We start from the raw sequence: 17,500 nt of genomic DNA, 5'->3' as shown, positions 1-17,500 counted from the left end.
TCCTGGTTGAAACTAAAGACAAACCGAAGTTCGCCGTCAATTGGCCTAACAAACGGCTTTCCGTCGTCGTAGTACAGATTACGGAGGATGTTGCCATCCCATATGTCTTGCATTATCGTTGGATCTGCACCATGACCTGCATCCAGAGGGTCTTGTGATAGATATTCTGCGATATCTGGCCGCGATAACATCCATCCAATCCAATGCCGCAAGTCGTTGTATATGAATTCGCGGGTGGACGTCGAAGACTCTGTATGCTCTCGAAGTCGAGCACCACACTGCGCGCTCCCTGGTGTACCTTGATAGGTGCATCGCTCTGGATATGAAGGTTTCTTCGGATCAAGCTTCGGATCAACAAAGTAGGTGCAATAACATCGTGGACAGCATATGTATGCGTGGGTTGGTTGTTGCAGGTGGATGGTATTGAGGACGGTTCGCACATCTGAGGGGATGTCAGAATCTTCTTCATTGGCCGGGGGGGCTCGAAGAGAAAGGATGTGTTTCATTGAACCCAAGAGGAAGTTTGAGATCCTCATTGAAACCCCCGCAAAGAGATAGACGATCAGAACGATCATATACGTAGCCAGCGTGACTGGCTCTACTGAAAGGTAGGGACGTCTGAAATGCTCAGCTACAAACCAACAAGGTCAGTGCAAATGTAGCGCACAAAAAGTTGGAACTAACATGCATCAACAACGTCGCAGTCCGCACAAATCGACCTCTGCTGCGCAAGTTCTTTTTGAGTTTCCACAAGTCGATCGTATGCATGGAGTTGTGCATCTATGAGGTGCATGATCGTCTCCGCGAGCAAGCGAAGATGGGTGCTATCTTTTTGGTGGAGTAGCCCATTGCCCATCACATGTGTGCGGACTTGTGTCAGCCAGGTGTGCTGTATGTAAAATTCTTCGTTGGCAGCCGCAGAGTCATCCAGCTCGCAGCCAGTGCTAGTGCTAACGAAAAGAGGGGGGTTGTTTTCCGCATGTGCCTCCAATCCCTTGATAGGGTCCCAATCCAAGCGAATCTTGTAGCCACGGAGAAGTCTGATATAGTCTTCAGTGGGCGTCGCAGCTGGAATCTGGGCAGATGAGTCGAGCGGCGAGCCATCGTGAGGCGAGTCGGGCTCTGCTGGGAGTTCGAAGCTTCCCGCCGGTGTTGACAATCCTGAAGTTGTTGATTCCTTCGGAGAGGCGATCTCAGCTTCCACGGCCCGCAATTGATGAATGGCGAATTGGGACTGTTTTAGATAGATACCCTTGATGCGAAGTCCGGTTTTTGGGTCCGTACTAGTCGTGTCATAGCACTCTCGGCATTGGCAAAGCTTACGAAGGGCGGGAAGTGCAGGCATGGCGTTGATTTGAACTGAAGAAATGAATTCATCATGATAATGTGTGACAATTGTCACATGGATTATACCCATAATAAGGTCTAAGATTAATTCGTGACCGTCACGACGCCACTTGTTGCTGCCGATGAACCTCGATGTTAATATTCATCAGTCGATATTAGACGGATGCTCAATCATTACAATTGATGCGTATCCTGGCATAAGTACTTCGTGAATACAGAGAACGCCAGTATCTTCTTTCAACCCCTTCCTCCCTTCGTTGCCTTTGGATCCTGGGCGCATCGATTGGGACGCTTTCGATCAGGCCCATAGCAGTCTACCTGCTGACAGACTCTACAAGGGACAGGGCATTTTCGTCGAGAGCTAACTCCTGGACAATCTGATTTCTGGCATTTAACGCATGAACGAACTTTACGTTCAACGACTTGACCGGAATGAGATCTCATAACGAAGGCCATTGGCGCTATGCTTGGGCCTGCGTGTGCGAGAGGCTGGCTTGTGGATGAACCGGCTTCAACCAGTGTCTGGTTTGTGGTTTCAACGCGTCTCCAAGTTGCCGGTACCAGTACGGGCCTTCGTTTCGGTGGCTTGGATACGGGGGTGGGCAGGGGGGGCATCGGCGCCAAAGGGTTCGCATTGATCGCATTAAAGTCAATATCCATCGCATCGGGGGGGTTGGCGGGGGGATCGGCCCTGGATGGAAGGTTCAAAAGATTCATCCCGAGTGAGGCTTCAGTGTCAGCAGCCAGCTCGTTAGGAAGCGGAGCAGGCATGGAGGGCAGCGCAGGTGTTGGAGGATTCGCGTTGGTTCCATGTGTGGAGTCAATGTCCATCGCATCGGGAGGGTTGGCGAAGGGATTGGAACTGGGTGGATGCGTCAAAAATGGCGTCAGCGGGACGTTGGGTGATTCACTACGCTCCACCATCGCAATGTGGGGGATTTTTGGTGATCCAAGAGGAGTCAAAGGGCTGGGCGTAGAGGGGGGGGATTCGGGAGAAGGGGTCAAAGGGCTGGAGCCTCCGTCAATGTGTACGGGGTCAAGAATACAATGTAATCTTGAAAGGCCGATCCACGCATGAAGAAGGAGGTTCTTGAACTCCAGCACGTCCGGCCTCCTTTCTTCTGGCGGGAAATCTTGGTCCATCATCCTTAGTTGCTCGGAAATATCCCCGCATCGGGCAATGCTATGGTGAGATAGGAAATCAACAGCAATCTTAGCGCAAGGGCTAAGATTTAACACCTATAAGCTTCACGTTGGCCAATCTTCATGGTTGCATATATACACACGGCTTACCTGGTGGGCACAGCCAGTTGGAATGAGGACAGCTTGGTTTCCTCTCTGAGTAAACACGTAGGGGTGGACGTCATATTTTTGCGCAAGATCTTTAAGGTCGTCCGGGGCCAGATACGTATGTTGAGCATGTATGTGGTTGATCTGTTCGTCTGGATACTTCTTTGCTAGAAACTTGCGAAGCTTGTCCGCGTCAGATGCTGCGAATATATGCCACACTGCCGCCGAGTCAGCTCGTAGAGGAAGCATAATGTTTATGGCATCGCAGAGATCCATATGTAACCGAGTTGTTCCATGATTAGTAGAAGGATCAGTATTGTTTGCTGTAGCGATATATGCCTTCGGACCTAACAATGTCGTTGAGACCATTGCAATAGCCATAATTGTATAAGAAACATATACAGACCAAGATCGGGTGTTATCAAGTAGTTTGAAGGGAAGTAATTCGTAATATTGGCGGGCCCTTCAAAGCTCGTCACGGCGGGACAGGGGAGTGCGAATTGGAAGCTACGACACAAGGTAGGGAATGCTGATGCAAATGTTGCTTGCGGGGGATAATCCTGGTGGAAGTCAGCCTCAAACAGACCTATATTGGGATGTCATCGATACCTTGAGCTTCAATGGAGGTTTGCCAGCTTCTTCGGGGAGGAGGAGACTCGAGATAAAGTGTTGAATAGTAGACGCATGCTTCTGACCTGTCTCGCAGTCCTCCAGAGTACAAGCACTGTCACCAAACAATGCTGATAGACGCTGCAATGTCCATCCTTCCAGTGTGCCGGATGCAGGACAGTCGATCAGCAATGGAGTACCCGCAGAGCACGCTGTATAAAACTCTTTATATTCCGGGGTTTGTTCAACAGTTTGAGGTAAAGGATCTTGAGCCAGCGCGTCGCCCAGGTCTGAGATAAGAGATCGAAGGTCGTCTGTGTGAAGCATCGAGAAAACACGTAAGGGGGACGTCGAGCAGCATGTCGGGCTATTAGGTGCACACGAGATGCAAATCTCAGCTCCGCAATCAATGCACATATACCCTACCACGCAGAGGGCCCATTGGCATGTGTCTGTGTGTATCGTTAGAATGTTATCCGTAAAAATAGGATTAGTCCATTGACCACATAACAATTTCCAGTCGTGAGGTTTTCTCCGTAGCAGTAATTGATCTCCAGCACGCGCGGCGTGCTCTAATTCAAGAGAAATAATGGGCAAAAGGCTTCGCGCGACATCGACCTGGAGCCTATGTAATTCGGCCGACGAGAGTTGAGGTCGAAACGCGCAATGATAATGAAAGTTTGAGAAGTTCGCAGAGGTCTTCATCCCATCGAGTTCCGTTAGGATAGGACCTGTCGTTGTGATTCGACGAAAATCTAACGAGAAACTGAGAAAGCGAGATGAGGGCATCGCAGAGACTAACGGATGAATCTACAATCTTGAAGTTGTCCCGCTTTGCAATCCCTACATATTTTGAAACAACTAGAGATGCGACCTAGCCGCCTCCATTGTGCTGCGAACTTTGTACACGGGAGGTCTTGGGTCGTCCATCGTGAAGCGATCGTAGGAGCCATCCTGGGTGAAACGTTTCAATAGGCGCTCAGCAAACTCTCGGTTTACTACCTTATTTGGTATTAAGCCAACTGATCAAATCACGACGAAAGTGCTGTGGACATGATAAACATGCTTAATAGAATGTTTAACCGAGATAATCGCATTACAGCATAAGCCACACTTGGATTGGGAACATACAATACATTGTAAATAAATATTTCAAACGGTCAGACAGTAGTAAGATCAATGACTTCAGGTGCGTATTGGGCAGGCGGGAAAAGTCCTGCAAATATAGAGGTACTGCTAGCAGACGTGGGTTCTCCATCGACGGGAGAGACAAGATGTGGTTGAATGTTCGCTCGGAAGCAACCCACAACAGCCTTGACAATATCTACTTCTTGGGGCTTGGAGACAATGACAGCCCGACAAGCGGGGCATGAATAAGTAAAAACGTCTTTTGCGACATCCAAGGGAAGGCCACGACGCAGTGCGCTCGCTTCTGCATCCGTTGCAGGAGCAGGTCGCTGGCGATCCGGGGGAAGACCTTCATATGTGCCTAGCTTCTGGCAAAACTCGGAGCGGTACCAGTGGGAGAGGCACGACGCGCAGAACGAATGACCGCAATGGTTGCTGTGGAAGATAGTTAGGAAGAAAAGTCTAGATTGCGTTGCATGTAACATACGTGAATGGCTTAGGCATATGATCTTTGCATATGGAACAACGCAGATGTTCAAGAAGAACGCCAGTTACCTAGTGATATGAGTGAGGGGACCATGCTGATCAATGCAGGGAGGTGCTCACAGTGTCAAGACGCGAGGACAAATCTTGAGCATGCGCTTCGGAAAGGGCAATCCGCTGAATGTCAAGTCAAAGCCGCAAAAGAAAGAGAGGAAGAAAGGAAGGGACGTATGTTCTCATACGAAGACACGACAGCTACCAGCTCTGTTAACGCCGCCTGTGCTGGTTTCGACGCGATAGTGGCATAAGCAGGCAATGCATTCTGGGAAGGAGGCATCCCAGGACCTTGGGCTTCAGCTTCAGCCGCCAAAGTAGGGACAACATCTACGGCTGAGGTGGCGCCCGAAGAGGGTGCTACGTCATCTTGTCTAGTACGGAGCGACGGGCGCGCGAACGCTTCCATGATGGGTGGGAGATCAGAGCAGGTGCTCGAAATGCTAGCGAGGCTTAGTCGACGGGAGAGTGACCTTGAACGCGCTCTCTGCAACTCGGGCTGAGCTGAGTGTCGTCCTGAACGTCGTGTAGCATAGGAATTGTAGTAGGGATGGACTCGCGATCGGAAGGACATTGTTCAAGTGGCGTATTGGGGGTACTGAGGTTTGGACTTGGAAGGCATCGAACCTCATCGTCACTGTACTTGAGCATTTCGGATGAAAGAAGCTATTGAAGCGCACAAAGTTGTTTGTTCAGTTCGGTTTCGGTTTCAGTCCGCGTATTTGTTGTTCAGCCTAGCGCCAAACACTTCGTTCTTACCAAACCAACCGATCACCATACATAGGGCCTTTGTGCTAGTCATTCCTTCTGCTGGGGATCTTTCCTATCTATCAACTACCCTTTACTGTGGAAATCATCGCCATGTATATCGGCCTCTGGTAATGTTCCCTTTCCCTTTCTGCGAAATTGGACTTCCTCAAGATGTCTCTAGGGTTCTTAACCTGAAGCCGGGGGCACCATCGACGATTCAACCTCGCCATTTCGTCCACGTATCCAACGCTGCGGTTGACTACTCTGGTGATTGTGCCGATAATTCTGCCGAAAGTCCAAAGGGGAGAACTACCGTCAAACTCGTGGCGGAGATCATGGAATGGGATGATGCTTCGAAGGCGAAAGCGCCGCCTGGTGACATGGTGATCACGTTGGGCTCGTTCAGTCCAGGCCAGGTATGCAGTGAGGTTTATTGTACACACTCACCGCTCGCACTCACAGACATGATCAGGTGGAACATCTCGCGCTCGATATCTTTCTTGAACGTGGCAAATCCTATCAATTCGAGGCTGTTGGTTGCAACGAAATCTCCCTCTCGGGTAACATTATTGGTGACGCCCAATTTAGTATGTCTTTTCTCCAGAGCTCGACACGTCCACCCAAACTGACATCCCCGTGCAGACCCCCCGTCGGTGACGAGGCAAGGTATCAAGCGTCGAATGAGTCCGGAGCAAGACAACGACACCCAAGCATCTACACTGAGAAAGGCGCCGAAGGTGGATACAGCACGAAATGTCCCTACCCCTCGAGATATTGGGAATGTCAAAGTCGTGGACTGGAAACCGGGGTATGCAGGGCCCATCGTAGAAAAAGGTCAAAGTATATTACATCCTCAAAAACAAAAATGGCGCTGTAGTTGAGAGCTGCACTAGTAGTCCACCTGTGAGTCCTCCAAAATCTCCGCATTGTTTGACTGACTTGGACTTGCTTGAAGTTTGAATTCCGAGCGGGAGTTCAATGTAGGATACGTGGTTGGTTTCGCCTTTGGTGTCAATTCTGGTCTTTTAATCGATGTCTAGGATTATCTGATGGTGTTATTGGTATGCGAGAGGCTGGTGAACGGGAAATTATGGTCCCGGAAGATGAGATCTGTGGACCAACGTCTATTGGTGTGTACCTCTGTCAGCTGTTAATCCACATTCATCTCACCGTTGTATGAAATAGAGGTCCGACTGCTCAGTGCGACTTAATCTGCAGTCTACTATTTCCCTCTATATCTTGTACAGTATTTCGCCATGAGTGATATATGTATTATATGTATCACCTTGGGTATGGAATCTGGGACAATGTAACGAAGTAAAAACTGGGAGAAATCAAGATAGACCGTAGTCCACCAACTATTTCCTTCTATCTTGTACAGTATTTCGCCATGAGCGATATATGTAGTATATGTATCATCTTGGGTATGGAATCCAAAGCAGCGTAACAGAGCAAAAACTTGGAGAGAATCAAGATGACAAGGGAACAAGGAAGCGAGACACAGCAACTGAGATGAAGGGGTCAATGTGGACAGGAAAGCGACACAGCAATTGAGATGAAGGTTGATGTATACAGATGATTCCGTTTGTTATGCAAAAAAAAGAGCCTGACAATAATCTCAGTCGTTCAATTACTATCAGAAGCGGTAATTCATACACACACCTTACTCATCAACGTCGCAGATTGCCAAACAATCGACTGAGACGCTGATACAGGGTCTTGGTGAGGCTGGGCTCCTCGCGATGATGAGGTTTCTCCTTGGATGGACAGCGCAAGGGTGAGCCTTGCGCAATTGAATCTCGTCGTGTTGGAGATGTCAAGACACTGGAATCATAAGGGATAGGCGCATTATTGGAACGTCATGAGTTGCTTCCGGGAAATCTTACCCCAGGCGTGAAATGGCTGAGTCTCCAACAACAGTATCATAAGCCTCCTTAAGGACTTGATATTTCTGTGCAACTTCCTGGAGCTCCTTCATTAATGCTGGATATGCCGCCAATTGACTGTATTGGGCGCTAGATCGAAGTGTGGTAATGAGACCAATGAGGGCCTGTGCAAAAAGGGTATCGATGCGACGAGCTTCAATACTCTGAGCTATGATGGTTATAATTGGGCTGAACGGATCATTCGGGTCGTCCTCAACAAAATGAGGGACTCCAACCAATAAGGGACGTCCGTGGGGAAGGGGAAGAGAGGTGAAAAGAGGTGATTCCGAATCAAAGTCGAATTGATTTTCACTTCTAAGTTGAGCTATGTTTGAGGCGTCCCCATAGTCAGCGGGAAGGCCATTTGCAAAAATGCTGGATGTGATGCTACTTGTGAATAGCGTAGGGGGCCTCGGAGCTGGGGACGTGGTGTCGGTAAAAACAGACATGGAGAATTGCATGCAATGTGGAATTCCGAACAAAACGACATTTCAGCACATCATGTGACCTCAAGGACTATAGATAAATTTGGGCATAAGCGCAGCGATCCAAGTTTGGGCATAGGCGCAGCGATCCAAGTTTGGGCATAGGCGCAGCGATCCAAGTTTGGACATAGGTGCAGTGACGGCCTTAGACCTCAACGTCAATGTTTAATGTTGCGACGCTCAAATTATGGCACCTGCAACAAAGGAGCAGGTGATAACAAATGAAGTAACGCTGAGCACATATACTCCTGGCCAGGGATTCGTCACAGCATATTACTTCGTTACATCCCTCATTCTTTCGATGTCGATGCCCTATCCAATCGAGTTTCAGCAATGTCGATCTACATCCCCACCACCGAACTTTGAGAGCTACTCAATTATGGCGGCGACAAATTACAATCCGATCCTCGATTCTGCCTTGATGCGACGGAAACAAAGAAGTAAGGCGAGATGGCCTTCCTTTGTTGGGGTAAGCGCTCGACATCCTTTATATAACTCCAGTTCTGTAATTCCAGGCTGTCTACCTTGCCACACATTCTACCCGACAATCTAACAAATATGCACAGATTCCCCCAGTTTGCAGAATTCTTTGGGTGCGTTGTCTGGGGTGGTTTGAAAGATGAACTCATTGTACTTTGTTCCTCAGCCATCCCAGTCGACCTTTGCCACCTACCGTATGCTTTGCGACTTCGTTGGCAACCATCTCTGTGGAAGCAAGCATCGAATTGCTAGAGCTTCACTCCCAGGTGGACGCCAAGATCATGATCGCGGAATGGAGCCCTGGCCAATGTGAGGGAGCCTCTTCCCCTTGTCCACCGCAATATGCTCAATCCTGAGGCAATTTCTAGTCATCATGTTAGTTGGTACAGCTCGTCATAATGACCCGCTGTACTCGATGAACCTGGATAACTGTGCGGAGCGCTTGGCTTTCAATGAGGTATGTCACCAGGTGGCCTTATCCTAATTGCTTCTCATTGTGCTTTAGGATGACCTCTCCGTCCAAGCAACCTGCGGACTCGAAGCCTACGAGGCGACATCGGATCACGTTGGGTCCTTCAACGTTCCCAAAAGTATCACTTATCGTCTCAAGTTCAAGAGTGCTCTCATGTTTCTCATGTTCCGCTACTACGCCTGCCTGCATATGTTAGAACCTTGTCCGATCTTGATGGGTGATGTCTCTGACACAATCACCGGTTTCTTCCGCATCGACCAGTTCCTTGAATATCCTCCTCTCCCGCGTACTTTCAGCATCACTCCGCCCTACTGGGTTCTTTTTCTCGCCTTTGTTTTCGGAGCTATCATTGGGTTTCTGTACCTTGCCTACCTTGCTTAATTCCGGGGATTTCCTAATTCTTTTCATCAAATTCACACTAGGTCGAAAGGTCAAATATCAGTACTTAGGTTATTATCACTAATTGATTTCAACCATTGCTCAAGTACTTGAATATGGATTATAACTTGAATTGCATATCATATCCTAAATTTGGAAACAAGCCCGACGGCGAGAAAACGTCAAAGGACATATCTGCAGCACGCGTGCAGCCTAGTTGACAGCGGTGATATATCCTAACCTAATTCTGTGTGCTTGTATGCACCGTGGCAACCTGCCGTATTTGCAGGCTCTCCTGGTCCTTGAGGACGAGCCATGCAACCCCCAACAACCTGAGCTGTAGCCCCTCCTATGCGCTGTGTCAGCCGTACTACGCTGTATCACCTTGTATCACCTGTTCGCTGCGGCGAGAGCGATCAAAGGGATAGTAGATCGTAAATGGCCGAGGGGAGTTGTTGACGATAAGAATGAAAAACACCGGAATGCGTTGAAGACGTAGATTCCAAAATCGTGATGGCACAATTTACTGCGGGATCCCAGCGCGGGGACTGGGTAAAGCTAGGCAGTGCTGACAATGTCAAAAGCGTAGAGGAGAGCGTGAATCTAATAAGAGTCAGATAGTGCGTGTTCCTCTCCACATGATAGCGATAGCAATGTTGATTAGTGTCGTCACTTCTGTTCTGCGTCCCTTCAAACTTCAGCTTCAGCATTGCGCCGCGTGGACCAAGGACGATGGGGCGAGGTGTAGAGAGTAGAAGATTTGCGAGCGCTAGGCGGGTCCCCCGACGCGAAAGGCGAAGTTGAATGTCCAGTCTTGCGAAGGCCCCGTCGGCCCATCGTCCCCGGGGATCCGAACATCCGAGGGTCACAGAATCCCACAAGAGGGGAGTTTCGTTGCATCGCTGCATCGGCGGGACCCTTTCTTCTTTCCGACAAGGCTGGGCAGGTGAGGTTCCCAATCCTTCTTCTGTATTTCATCTTTCTGGATTTTCCTTTTCTCGTCCGCCTGGCCCAGCCCCGATGGTGTGTTTTTCTAGTGGATTATCAGACCGGCGATGATGGCGAGGCGTGTCATCGCTGCGCTGCAACTTACACCCCAGAAATGCAATGTGAAAGAGGTCGACCCACTTGACATTTAGCACGAGACGGCAGCTTCATTCTTGGGGCCTGAACGTTTGAACTTCGATGACTCGAGGGCCCCAGGCTATGCAGAGATGGCACTGGGCAGTGCGGAGGGAGTGGGTGTGTCGTTCGGGAGCGAGGGGCTTCAAAGGGGCTCGGGGCTTCGAAAGGGGTACGGACATAGCCGGATCCGGACCACTCTGGCTCGCAGTCAAAAGGCACCAGACTGACCTACCAAGGAGCAGATCAGTCTTGCTATCCAGTACGTGTACGACGGCGCTGACTCAAACATCCCCAGCGCTGGAACGACAAGCGAAGCGAAATGCGACCTCTGCGCCTTCAGGACAAATATCGCACTTTATCTCATCATTCATGCCTGGCGGCACGAGCCAGCTTCGAAACGGGCCGCATAGGCCGCATTTGGGGGACAGATAAGCGCCCCAACTCGTGTTTGCAAGAATGGAATCCGCAACTAAATATAACTCGCAACGCCGAAATTCTGTAAGGAAACCTCAGTTGTATAAACTGGGTTTGTTCTCGGCGGTTTGTATCTCTGCTTGGTCCCAAACTTTCACCAGCAGCATGCAGACTACGCCGCTAGATGGTCATGATGATGATAGTAAGTGCTCTCCATGATTTCCAGCTCTGTACTGACACTCGGGCGAAGACAGTGCCACCTTGGGACACTCCCGGCGGTCCTATTCACCGCAAGAACCTACTCCCATTGGTTTCCCAACGCAACCAATATACTCCCCTCAGGCCCATTCTCGTTCTCATCCCAACCGTTCTCATCCCAACCGTTCTCATCGCACGGCGATCTCCAATTCATATGTGTCTCGTCGATCTCATCATCACAGACGACGCGACCAAGATAGGAGGACGGGTGATTCGAAGAGTAGGGCTCGTTCTATTACCTCAAGTCGCGCAGCCAGTAAACCTCGACCGTTCAGCCGGAGTTTGAGCCCAGCCCACTCCGGGAAGAGGAAGAGGAAAGTACGGGGGAGGAGCCCAAGGGGTAGGCCTCGGTCGAGGAGCTTGACCCCAGTCTACTCAGGGCATCGCTATCAGAACAAGAATCGTCGAAGGAGCTCGAGGCATAGGTATCGATCCATTAGCGGAAGTTCGAGCCCAATCTACTCGGGGAAACGCTACAGGAAGATAGCTAGTGGTTTGAGGGTCAGGGACCATTCATTCAGCAGGAGATCATTGACAATGAGCTCAAGCCGCTCAGCGAGTAGGGGCTACTCAAAGAATCGAAGTTTGAGCTCAACACGTTCACCGAGCGAACGCCCACGGTCAAGAAACGGACCTCCTGAAACACAAAACCCTCATCTTGGCATAGGTCACCATCTTCGCTCCGACCAAGTCACCGCAACAGCAACTCCTCTCAGCCTAAGCATGCCAGTTGCCAGCTGTTCCAAGGCCGCCCTTTTTACTCCATCACCACATAATTCCCCTACACCAAGTTACATCAATGTCACTCATCATAGGACTCCTCTCAGCGATCTAAGAATGTCTGTTGTAGGCCGTTCTAACTCTGCTGCTTCGTCTCTTCCTGCTCCGTCGCTACACAATATCCCTGCACCAGATACAATCGCTCCGATTTTGACTTCTATCGACTCTTATATTCGAGTTAACTCAGCACTGAAAGAAAATGTCCCCCCCCACACTTTTGATGAAAACGAACACCTCTGTTCTCCCAGCATAAACCACGCAGAACCTAATGACGCCCCCTCGAAGTCTCGCCAGCCCTCACTACCGAAAGAGTCTACTTCCGATCATCCGCTGAATACCGTCGATTCACCGACCAATCTCTTCACCCCCGCCCCATCGTCCGATGGGGCCGACACAGCAAATACTCTTTGCCTGACTTCTCGCCATGGCTCGGTGCGTGCAGCGCTGTCAAACTTGAACGGCTCACCTGGATCAAGTACCAGTCACGCAGAACCTACCTATGCCGCGTCGGCGCCTCGCCATCTCCAAGGATCTACTCCCGATAATTCTACCGCAGATCTCGTCACTCTCTCCACACCGCTCAATCGGGCTGGCTCTCTTCGTTTGAACGCTTCACCACGGCCTGCAAGCCAGTCAATCTTAGCTCGCTCACTAAGATCAAGTACTCCCGACGCTTCCGGAACAAGCCATGCGGAGCTCAGCCATGCGTCTCCAAAACCAAGTCGTCGTAGCTTGTCCACTGATCTCTTCACATCCACCCCGCCACCCAATCAGGCCGCTTTAACCAGCCTGGATGGGTCCAATCATCGTATCATTGAGACATCATCCAATGCACTAGTCTCCACATCGAAGCGTTGGGGTCGGCATCGGGCCGAGTTGGAAACACTCCTTGCTCTCAAACGAGCTGATAAAGTCCAAGAAGTTCGCAAGCGGCTTTTACGGCGCATACACCCGATGATCCCCCTCGTACAACACAATGCCTTACCGTGGAACGACCTGCCCATTTTATGCTTGGCGAAGGCTGTCCAAATCAGCGGCATTCCGGACTGTTGCCCCCTACCAGGTTTCTGTTCTTCTCCTCGAGGTATCTCTGGTGTACCCACCCGGTTCTTGTCGTTGTTCCTGAAACATCTCCCCGATGACATTTCCCAGGGGATAGTTTTGCGTAGAATGTCAGCAGAAGAAAGTGACGGTAAGTATTGCTCACATCGGCCTAGTGATGTCTTTAACACAGTTTTTCTGCAAATAGCCATGAAGGCTGGCAAGGTGCCAGTGATTGTTTGCAATCCACCGCACCCTCAATCAAGGCACACTCGCGCAAAGCAACTCTTCATCGCCAACAACCGAATGTGGATTGATCGATGTGGTGAACCACGACGACCCTCCAGCCACGCTGACGACTCCGACTTTGCACCATCGGACGATGACCCCCATGACAATTCCACGCCATCTACATCAGTAAACTCCAATGTAATACATGGGCGACCCCGTCGACCTCGTCGACCTCGTCAAAGGCCCAGTACACCCACGCCCACGCCCAGTGTTTCTCCTAGCCCATCTTATTCGGACAACGATGATGCCGAATCCGTCTCGTCATCTATCTGTAACAAGAGCAAGGGCAAGGGTAAAGCTCGTGCCCACTCCCGAGCACGGTCTGATGAAGAAGGTGCTCATTCGCGACAACAGTCTGACGAAGAGGAGGAACATAGATCGTCCAAAAGATCTCGGATGAAACTTCGGGATCGAAAGTAGGAATACATCTGTACAGCGATATGAGTAGATATGAGTAGCAAAGTTGCGTTCAGATTAGAAATACAAGGTTAGTCAAGAGTCATTTCATAATGTACTCACGTCTGATTGTCGGAAATCGCCTCATTATGGGAAAGCGCTCAGTCGCGGGCAAAGGACCATGACTATAAATGGATATAGGACGATTTGCTTCTTACAAGCGTCACTGACATCACAAGCGTCACTGACATCACAAGCGTCACTGGCATCACTGGCGGCATCGGTGGTACTAGAATCACTGCTGTCACTGAGGTGATTGGTGGCGGCAGAGCTGATCATAGGAAGCATTGTGGGGAGTATATGTAATTAATACATGACTTTAACTAGAAGTTAAAAAATTTGATGACCTCATATGAACGTAGCCTATCCGCCGCGGCCATAATTGCACCTACAATACACAATACAGGAAGGATCCAGTACACGAAAGACGGGTTAGAAGGGCCTCTGCCCGCACTAGCCGCAGCAGCAGCATTGATTGGGCGACCACGATAGATCAGCAGAGCAGCTGGTTTGGTGACAACGGCAAGTCTGAATGGTCGAATTGCTGCGTCTCCACTATCAGAAGCCGTGTTGCACTGCATGTTGTAGAAAGCGGTAAGCAAGAAACCAATGAGAGGGGTTTAGGCACACTGACAGCTAAAGCCTCTACGAGCGCGTTTGACAAGTCGGGATGTAGCTCATCTATCACATAATTCTGAGCTAGGATTGTCAACGACACTCTATTTGCGGCATACCATCAAATTGAATGCTGAGTACACGTTGTTGGCTTGATAGATGCCAGATGGCTACCACCTTTGGCCCGCCGCCTACGATGTGCGCTCCGGCATGGATAAATTGGGCAGGGAATTGTCCCCCGTTAATGATGTGGGCATCGAGTCGTAGGGCGGCGCAAAGTGTACCGTTATCGAGATCATAGACGTCAAACCCAGATTGGTTGTTAGGGATGACTACTTTCGTCCTGTCCTGGGAGATGGATGCAGCAGCTCTAGTTGACTCATGATCGAGATATACGGTGATCCGAAGGCAAAGATGACTTACATTGGTGCGTTGTGGGCAATGGATTTGGCGCTTGATACCACGCCTCCGTTATTGATGGTATATTCCCTAAGTGGTAGCAGAACAAATTATTCACTGCGGGAATGATAAACAAGACAACCTACTGCATTCCATGGGAGCGGTATGTGGCAACGACTTTTTCCTCGCCCAAGAAGTGGAGAGAAGTGACGTCCACAGGAGATTCAAGGACCATACCTCCGAGCCTGGGTTTCGGAAGGGTATTCTGATGCCCCCAGACTACATGTACAGCGTCGGGATCTTGTTTCTGCCATAGAGAGACATGGCTTCCACCGCCGAGGGCTAACTGGCTGCCGTCTGGGGAAATGGCAAGATATGAGATGGATATCCTCCCACCATCCTCACCCCGGACTATTTGACCGCATCCTTCGAATGCCTGCGAGAATTAAAAATACAATGAATATCGACAACAAAGAGATTGGAACGAACCCGAGTTTCTTGGATGACATGGCATTGAGTTAGATAACCATCCGCCCTCCCTGCTAGCAATGCATGCTCGCCATACCAAGCGAGACACAGACATGCGCCGCGACCAGGAGATATGTAGGAGAGCTTGCCTGCGGCCATGTCCCATATCATAACATTCGTGCCAATAGCAGCAGCAATGTACAAATCGGTGGGAGAGAATGCGATACACGTGATGGTGTCAGCTTGGGTGAAGCCAGTATTGATTTCGAGCTCGAGCTCGTAAGTGAGAGACATTGTGATGGGAGATGTCGCTCGATGCCAGCTGGATAGAAATAAGTACTGACGGCCTCAAGGCTACCCTTTGTCCTCTTTACATAAGCCTCGCACAGGATTATATCTATATAAGGACATAGTCTCGACGTGCTGTTGTGCTGCAGTAACTGCTGAGTCCGAGTCTTCCTCTTCCTCTCCCTCTCCTCGTAAATTTTGGCTGACACAAATGAATTCGAGGCTATGGTAGTTCCTCAACCTTCGACCTCCATTGACAGACACTCTACTGACCAACAACAGGGCCCTCCAGCTGGCTCCGAGGACACAAAGGCATATCGAGCCCCATTACCCCATCGAAATCACAAATGCGGCTCTTCTAGACAAATTGAAGAGTAACACAGGCCGAGCCGTAGTCCGTGTTCATACAGACGTCAGCCATGAACTTGTTCTTGTCTCCTTAGTTGGTGGGAGGGTACGTGTCGGGGTATTTTCATGAAATCTCTGATTCGTGTCTGACCCTCTGTAGAATGAGCAGGCCAGACTGAATTTTCGTATGGAAGCAAATCAACAGTATACCTTCGAGGTTGTTGGAGATAAGTAAGGATATATTCCGTTGTGTTTATTGAGGTCCTGATTTCCGACTCTCAGTGATGTATGCCTTGCCGGACGTATCTTAGGTATCACCTTCCATTCATGATGTGGGCGGTTCATAGACTTAGTCCCCCCAGATGTCATCGATAAGCAGCCACAACGATCAAACAACGGTAACGAGGCATTAACGTCTTCGGACATTACTTCTGGTATCTCATTCCATTCGCGATTTTGAATTGCTCATAATAGACGTCCTGTAGTCCTCGATAGTGCAGAGATGCATGTGAAGTCCCGCTCAGGCGAGAAAGCACGACATAGGCGCGATAGCGTCGAAACATCTTCAAGTATTGCAAGCTTCTTTTCTTCGGCACCTTCGACTTATTTGGCCCTTCCCTCTCCATCCATCGCATCGACCGTGGAAACTAGCCGTGGAGCTGGAGAGATGATCAGTTTCAAAGAAGTCAATGCCTTTGACTATGCGGTTGGTACCGGGAAAGCAGCCGCGGAAGGGGACAAAGTTGCCGTTTATTTTCAAGGTATTATTGCCGAGTCACAGGAATTCTATATCAGATATACACCTGAGTTTCATTCCTCGCCTGTACGTGGTTTGCTTGCTTGTCGACGAAGAACTAATACTAGATTGCAGTATGAATTTGTGGTCGGCTCTGGGTCTGTCCTTCGAGGCGCTGTCATGAACCATGTCTGTAGACATGGTAAATGAGTATATTCAGCATTGTACTCCCTCAAGCAATTCTCTCTCCATTTCCCCAAGCTCCTATTTCCCCTATACCCCTATTTCTCCTAAAACTCTTCCTTCTCAAAAACTCTACACTTCGTACAGCGGCCCGTTTTCACCTAGGGAAAAGAAGAGATTGAAAATGTTGCCGTACTTTCTATATGTTTTCGCCTCGTAGATTTGACCTGTATTTAATGTGTTAGAATATCAGAGAAATATGGGGTTTTATCTGTGTGCTCACCGTCAAAAAGGGTCTACTTCTGGTCAATGTTTTGCTGTGCGCCAAACTTGGAGAAAAGGAACCCTTTTCATTTGCTTACTCCTGAGTGAAAGGGGCCTCTCCTCTCCAGGGTTTTCTCCTCATCAACAGCGTAAGTTTCCTAATAACTTTTCAAGCTACACTAATGTATAATTATTACTCTGTCATAGCATAAATAAAACCTTGAGTTCTCTCTATCTTATCATCGGTGAGGAATTGATTGTTTTGTAATATATTTTCACCCATATAGAACTTATTCTTTTCTTTTGTCTTTTCTTCTGGTAAAAACGTAGCGAGTCGCTGAGTGAGACGTTGAGTGAGTCACTCAGCGTCTCGCTGACACGTCGCCTACCGCCTCACCCACTTGGCCGCATATGTGACTGACCACGCTTCCAG

At 49.4% G+C, this 17,500-nt stretch overlaps 7 protein-coding genes across 7 annotated transcripts; 3 read left to right on the top strand and 4 right to left on the bottom strand.

Moving 5' to 3' along the window:
• Positions 1-1,661: 1,661 nt before the first annotated feature.
• PC9H_010160 (uncharacterized protein) lies at positions 1,662-3,573 on the bottom strand (the record flags this gene model as incomplete). Its single annotated transcript, XM_036779654.1, has 5 exons — positions 1,662-1,715; positions 1,756-2,586; positions 2,641-2,984; positions 3,044-3,197; positions 3,247-3,573. 5 exons carry the CDS (start codon positions 3,571-3,573, stop codon positions 1,662-1,664), a joined length of 1,710 nt encoding a protein of 569 aa, XP_036629043.1.
• An 833-nt stretch (positions 3,574-4,406) lies between these two features.
• PC9H_010159 (uncharacterized protein) lies at positions 4,407-5,320 on the bottom strand (the record flags this gene model as incomplete). The annotated part of the gene is made up of 4 exons (XM_036779653.1): positions 4,407-4,809; positions 4,862-4,929; positions 4,981-5,034; positions 5,117-5,320. The coding sequence occupies 4 exons, from the start codon at positions 5,318-5,320 to the stop codon at positions 4,407-4,409; spliced, it is 729 nt and encodes a 242-aa protein (XP_036629042.1).
• Positions 5,321-5,772: 452 nt separating this feature from the next.
• Positions 5,773-6,925, top strand: FPR4_2 (peptidylprolyl isomerase fpr4; the record flags this gene model as incomplete). Its single annotated transcript, XM_036779652.1, has 6 exons — positions 5,773-5,789; positions 5,843-6,077; positions 6,134-6,248; positions 6,304-6,495; positions 6,702-6,791; positions 6,909-6,925. 6 exons carry the CDS (start codon positions 5,773-5,775, stop codon positions 6,923-6,925), a joined length of 666 nt encoding a protein of 221 aa, XP_036629041.1.
• A 618-nt stretch (positions 6,926-7,543) lies between these two features.
• Positions 7,544-8,035, bottom strand: PC9H_010157 (uncharacterized protein; the record flags this gene model as incomplete). The annotated part of the gene is made up of 1 exon (XM_036779651.1): positions 7,544-8,035. One exon carries the CDS (start codon positions 8,033-8,035, stop codon positions 7,544-7,546), a length of 492 nt encoding a protein of 163 aa, XP_036629040.1.
• A 594-nt stretch (positions 8,036-8,629) lies between these two features.
• PC9H_010156 (uncharacterized protein) lies at positions 8,630-9,404 on the top strand (the record flags this gene model as incomplete). The annotated part of the gene is made up of 4 exons (XM_036779650.1): positions 8,630-8,664; positions 8,718-8,860; positions 8,920-9,008; positions 9,057-9,404. The coding sequence occupies 4 exons, from the start codon at positions 8,630-8,632 to the stop codon at positions 9,402-9,404; spliced, it is 615 nt and encodes a 204-aa protein (XP_036629039.1).
• Positions 9,405-12,035: 2,631 nt separating this feature from the next.
• PC9H_010155 (uncharacterized protein) lies at positions 12,036-13,730 on the top strand (the record flags this gene model as incomplete). The annotated part of the gene is made up of 2 exons (XM_036779649.1): positions 12,036-13,170; positions 13,228-13,730. The coding sequence occupies 2 exons, from the start codon at positions 12,036-12,038 to the stop codon at positions 13,728-13,730; spliced, it is 1,638 nt and encodes a 545-aa protein (XP_036629038.1).
• A 359-nt stretch (positions 13,731-14,089) lies between these two features.
• PC9H_010154 (uncharacterized protein) lies at positions 14,090-15,542 on the bottom strand (the record flags this gene model as incomplete). Its single annotated transcript, XM_036779648.1, has 6 exons — positions 14,090-14,341; positions 14,401-14,447; positions 14,501-14,751; positions 14,805-14,870; positions 14,927-15,180; positions 15,249-15,542. The coding sequence occupies 6 exons, from the start codon at positions 15,540-15,542 to the stop codon at positions 14,090-14,092; spliced, it is 1,164 nt and encodes a 387-aa protein (XP_036629037.1).
• Between the last annotated feature and the right edge of the window lie 1,958 nt (positions 15,543-17,500).

The sequence above is a fragment of the Pleurotus ostreatus genome, assembly GCF_014466165.1.
Source record: "Pleurotus ostreatus strain PC9 chromosome Unknown scaffold_7, whole genome shotgun sequence".
In the NCBI taxonomy this organism is placed as follows: domain Eukaryota; kingdom Fungi; phylum Basidiomycota; class Agaricomycetes; order Agaricales; family Pleurotaceae; genus Pleurotus; species Pleurotus ostreatus.
Note: the sequence above shows the minus strand (reverse complement) of the source record. Positions and strands in the feature narration are given on the sequence as shown.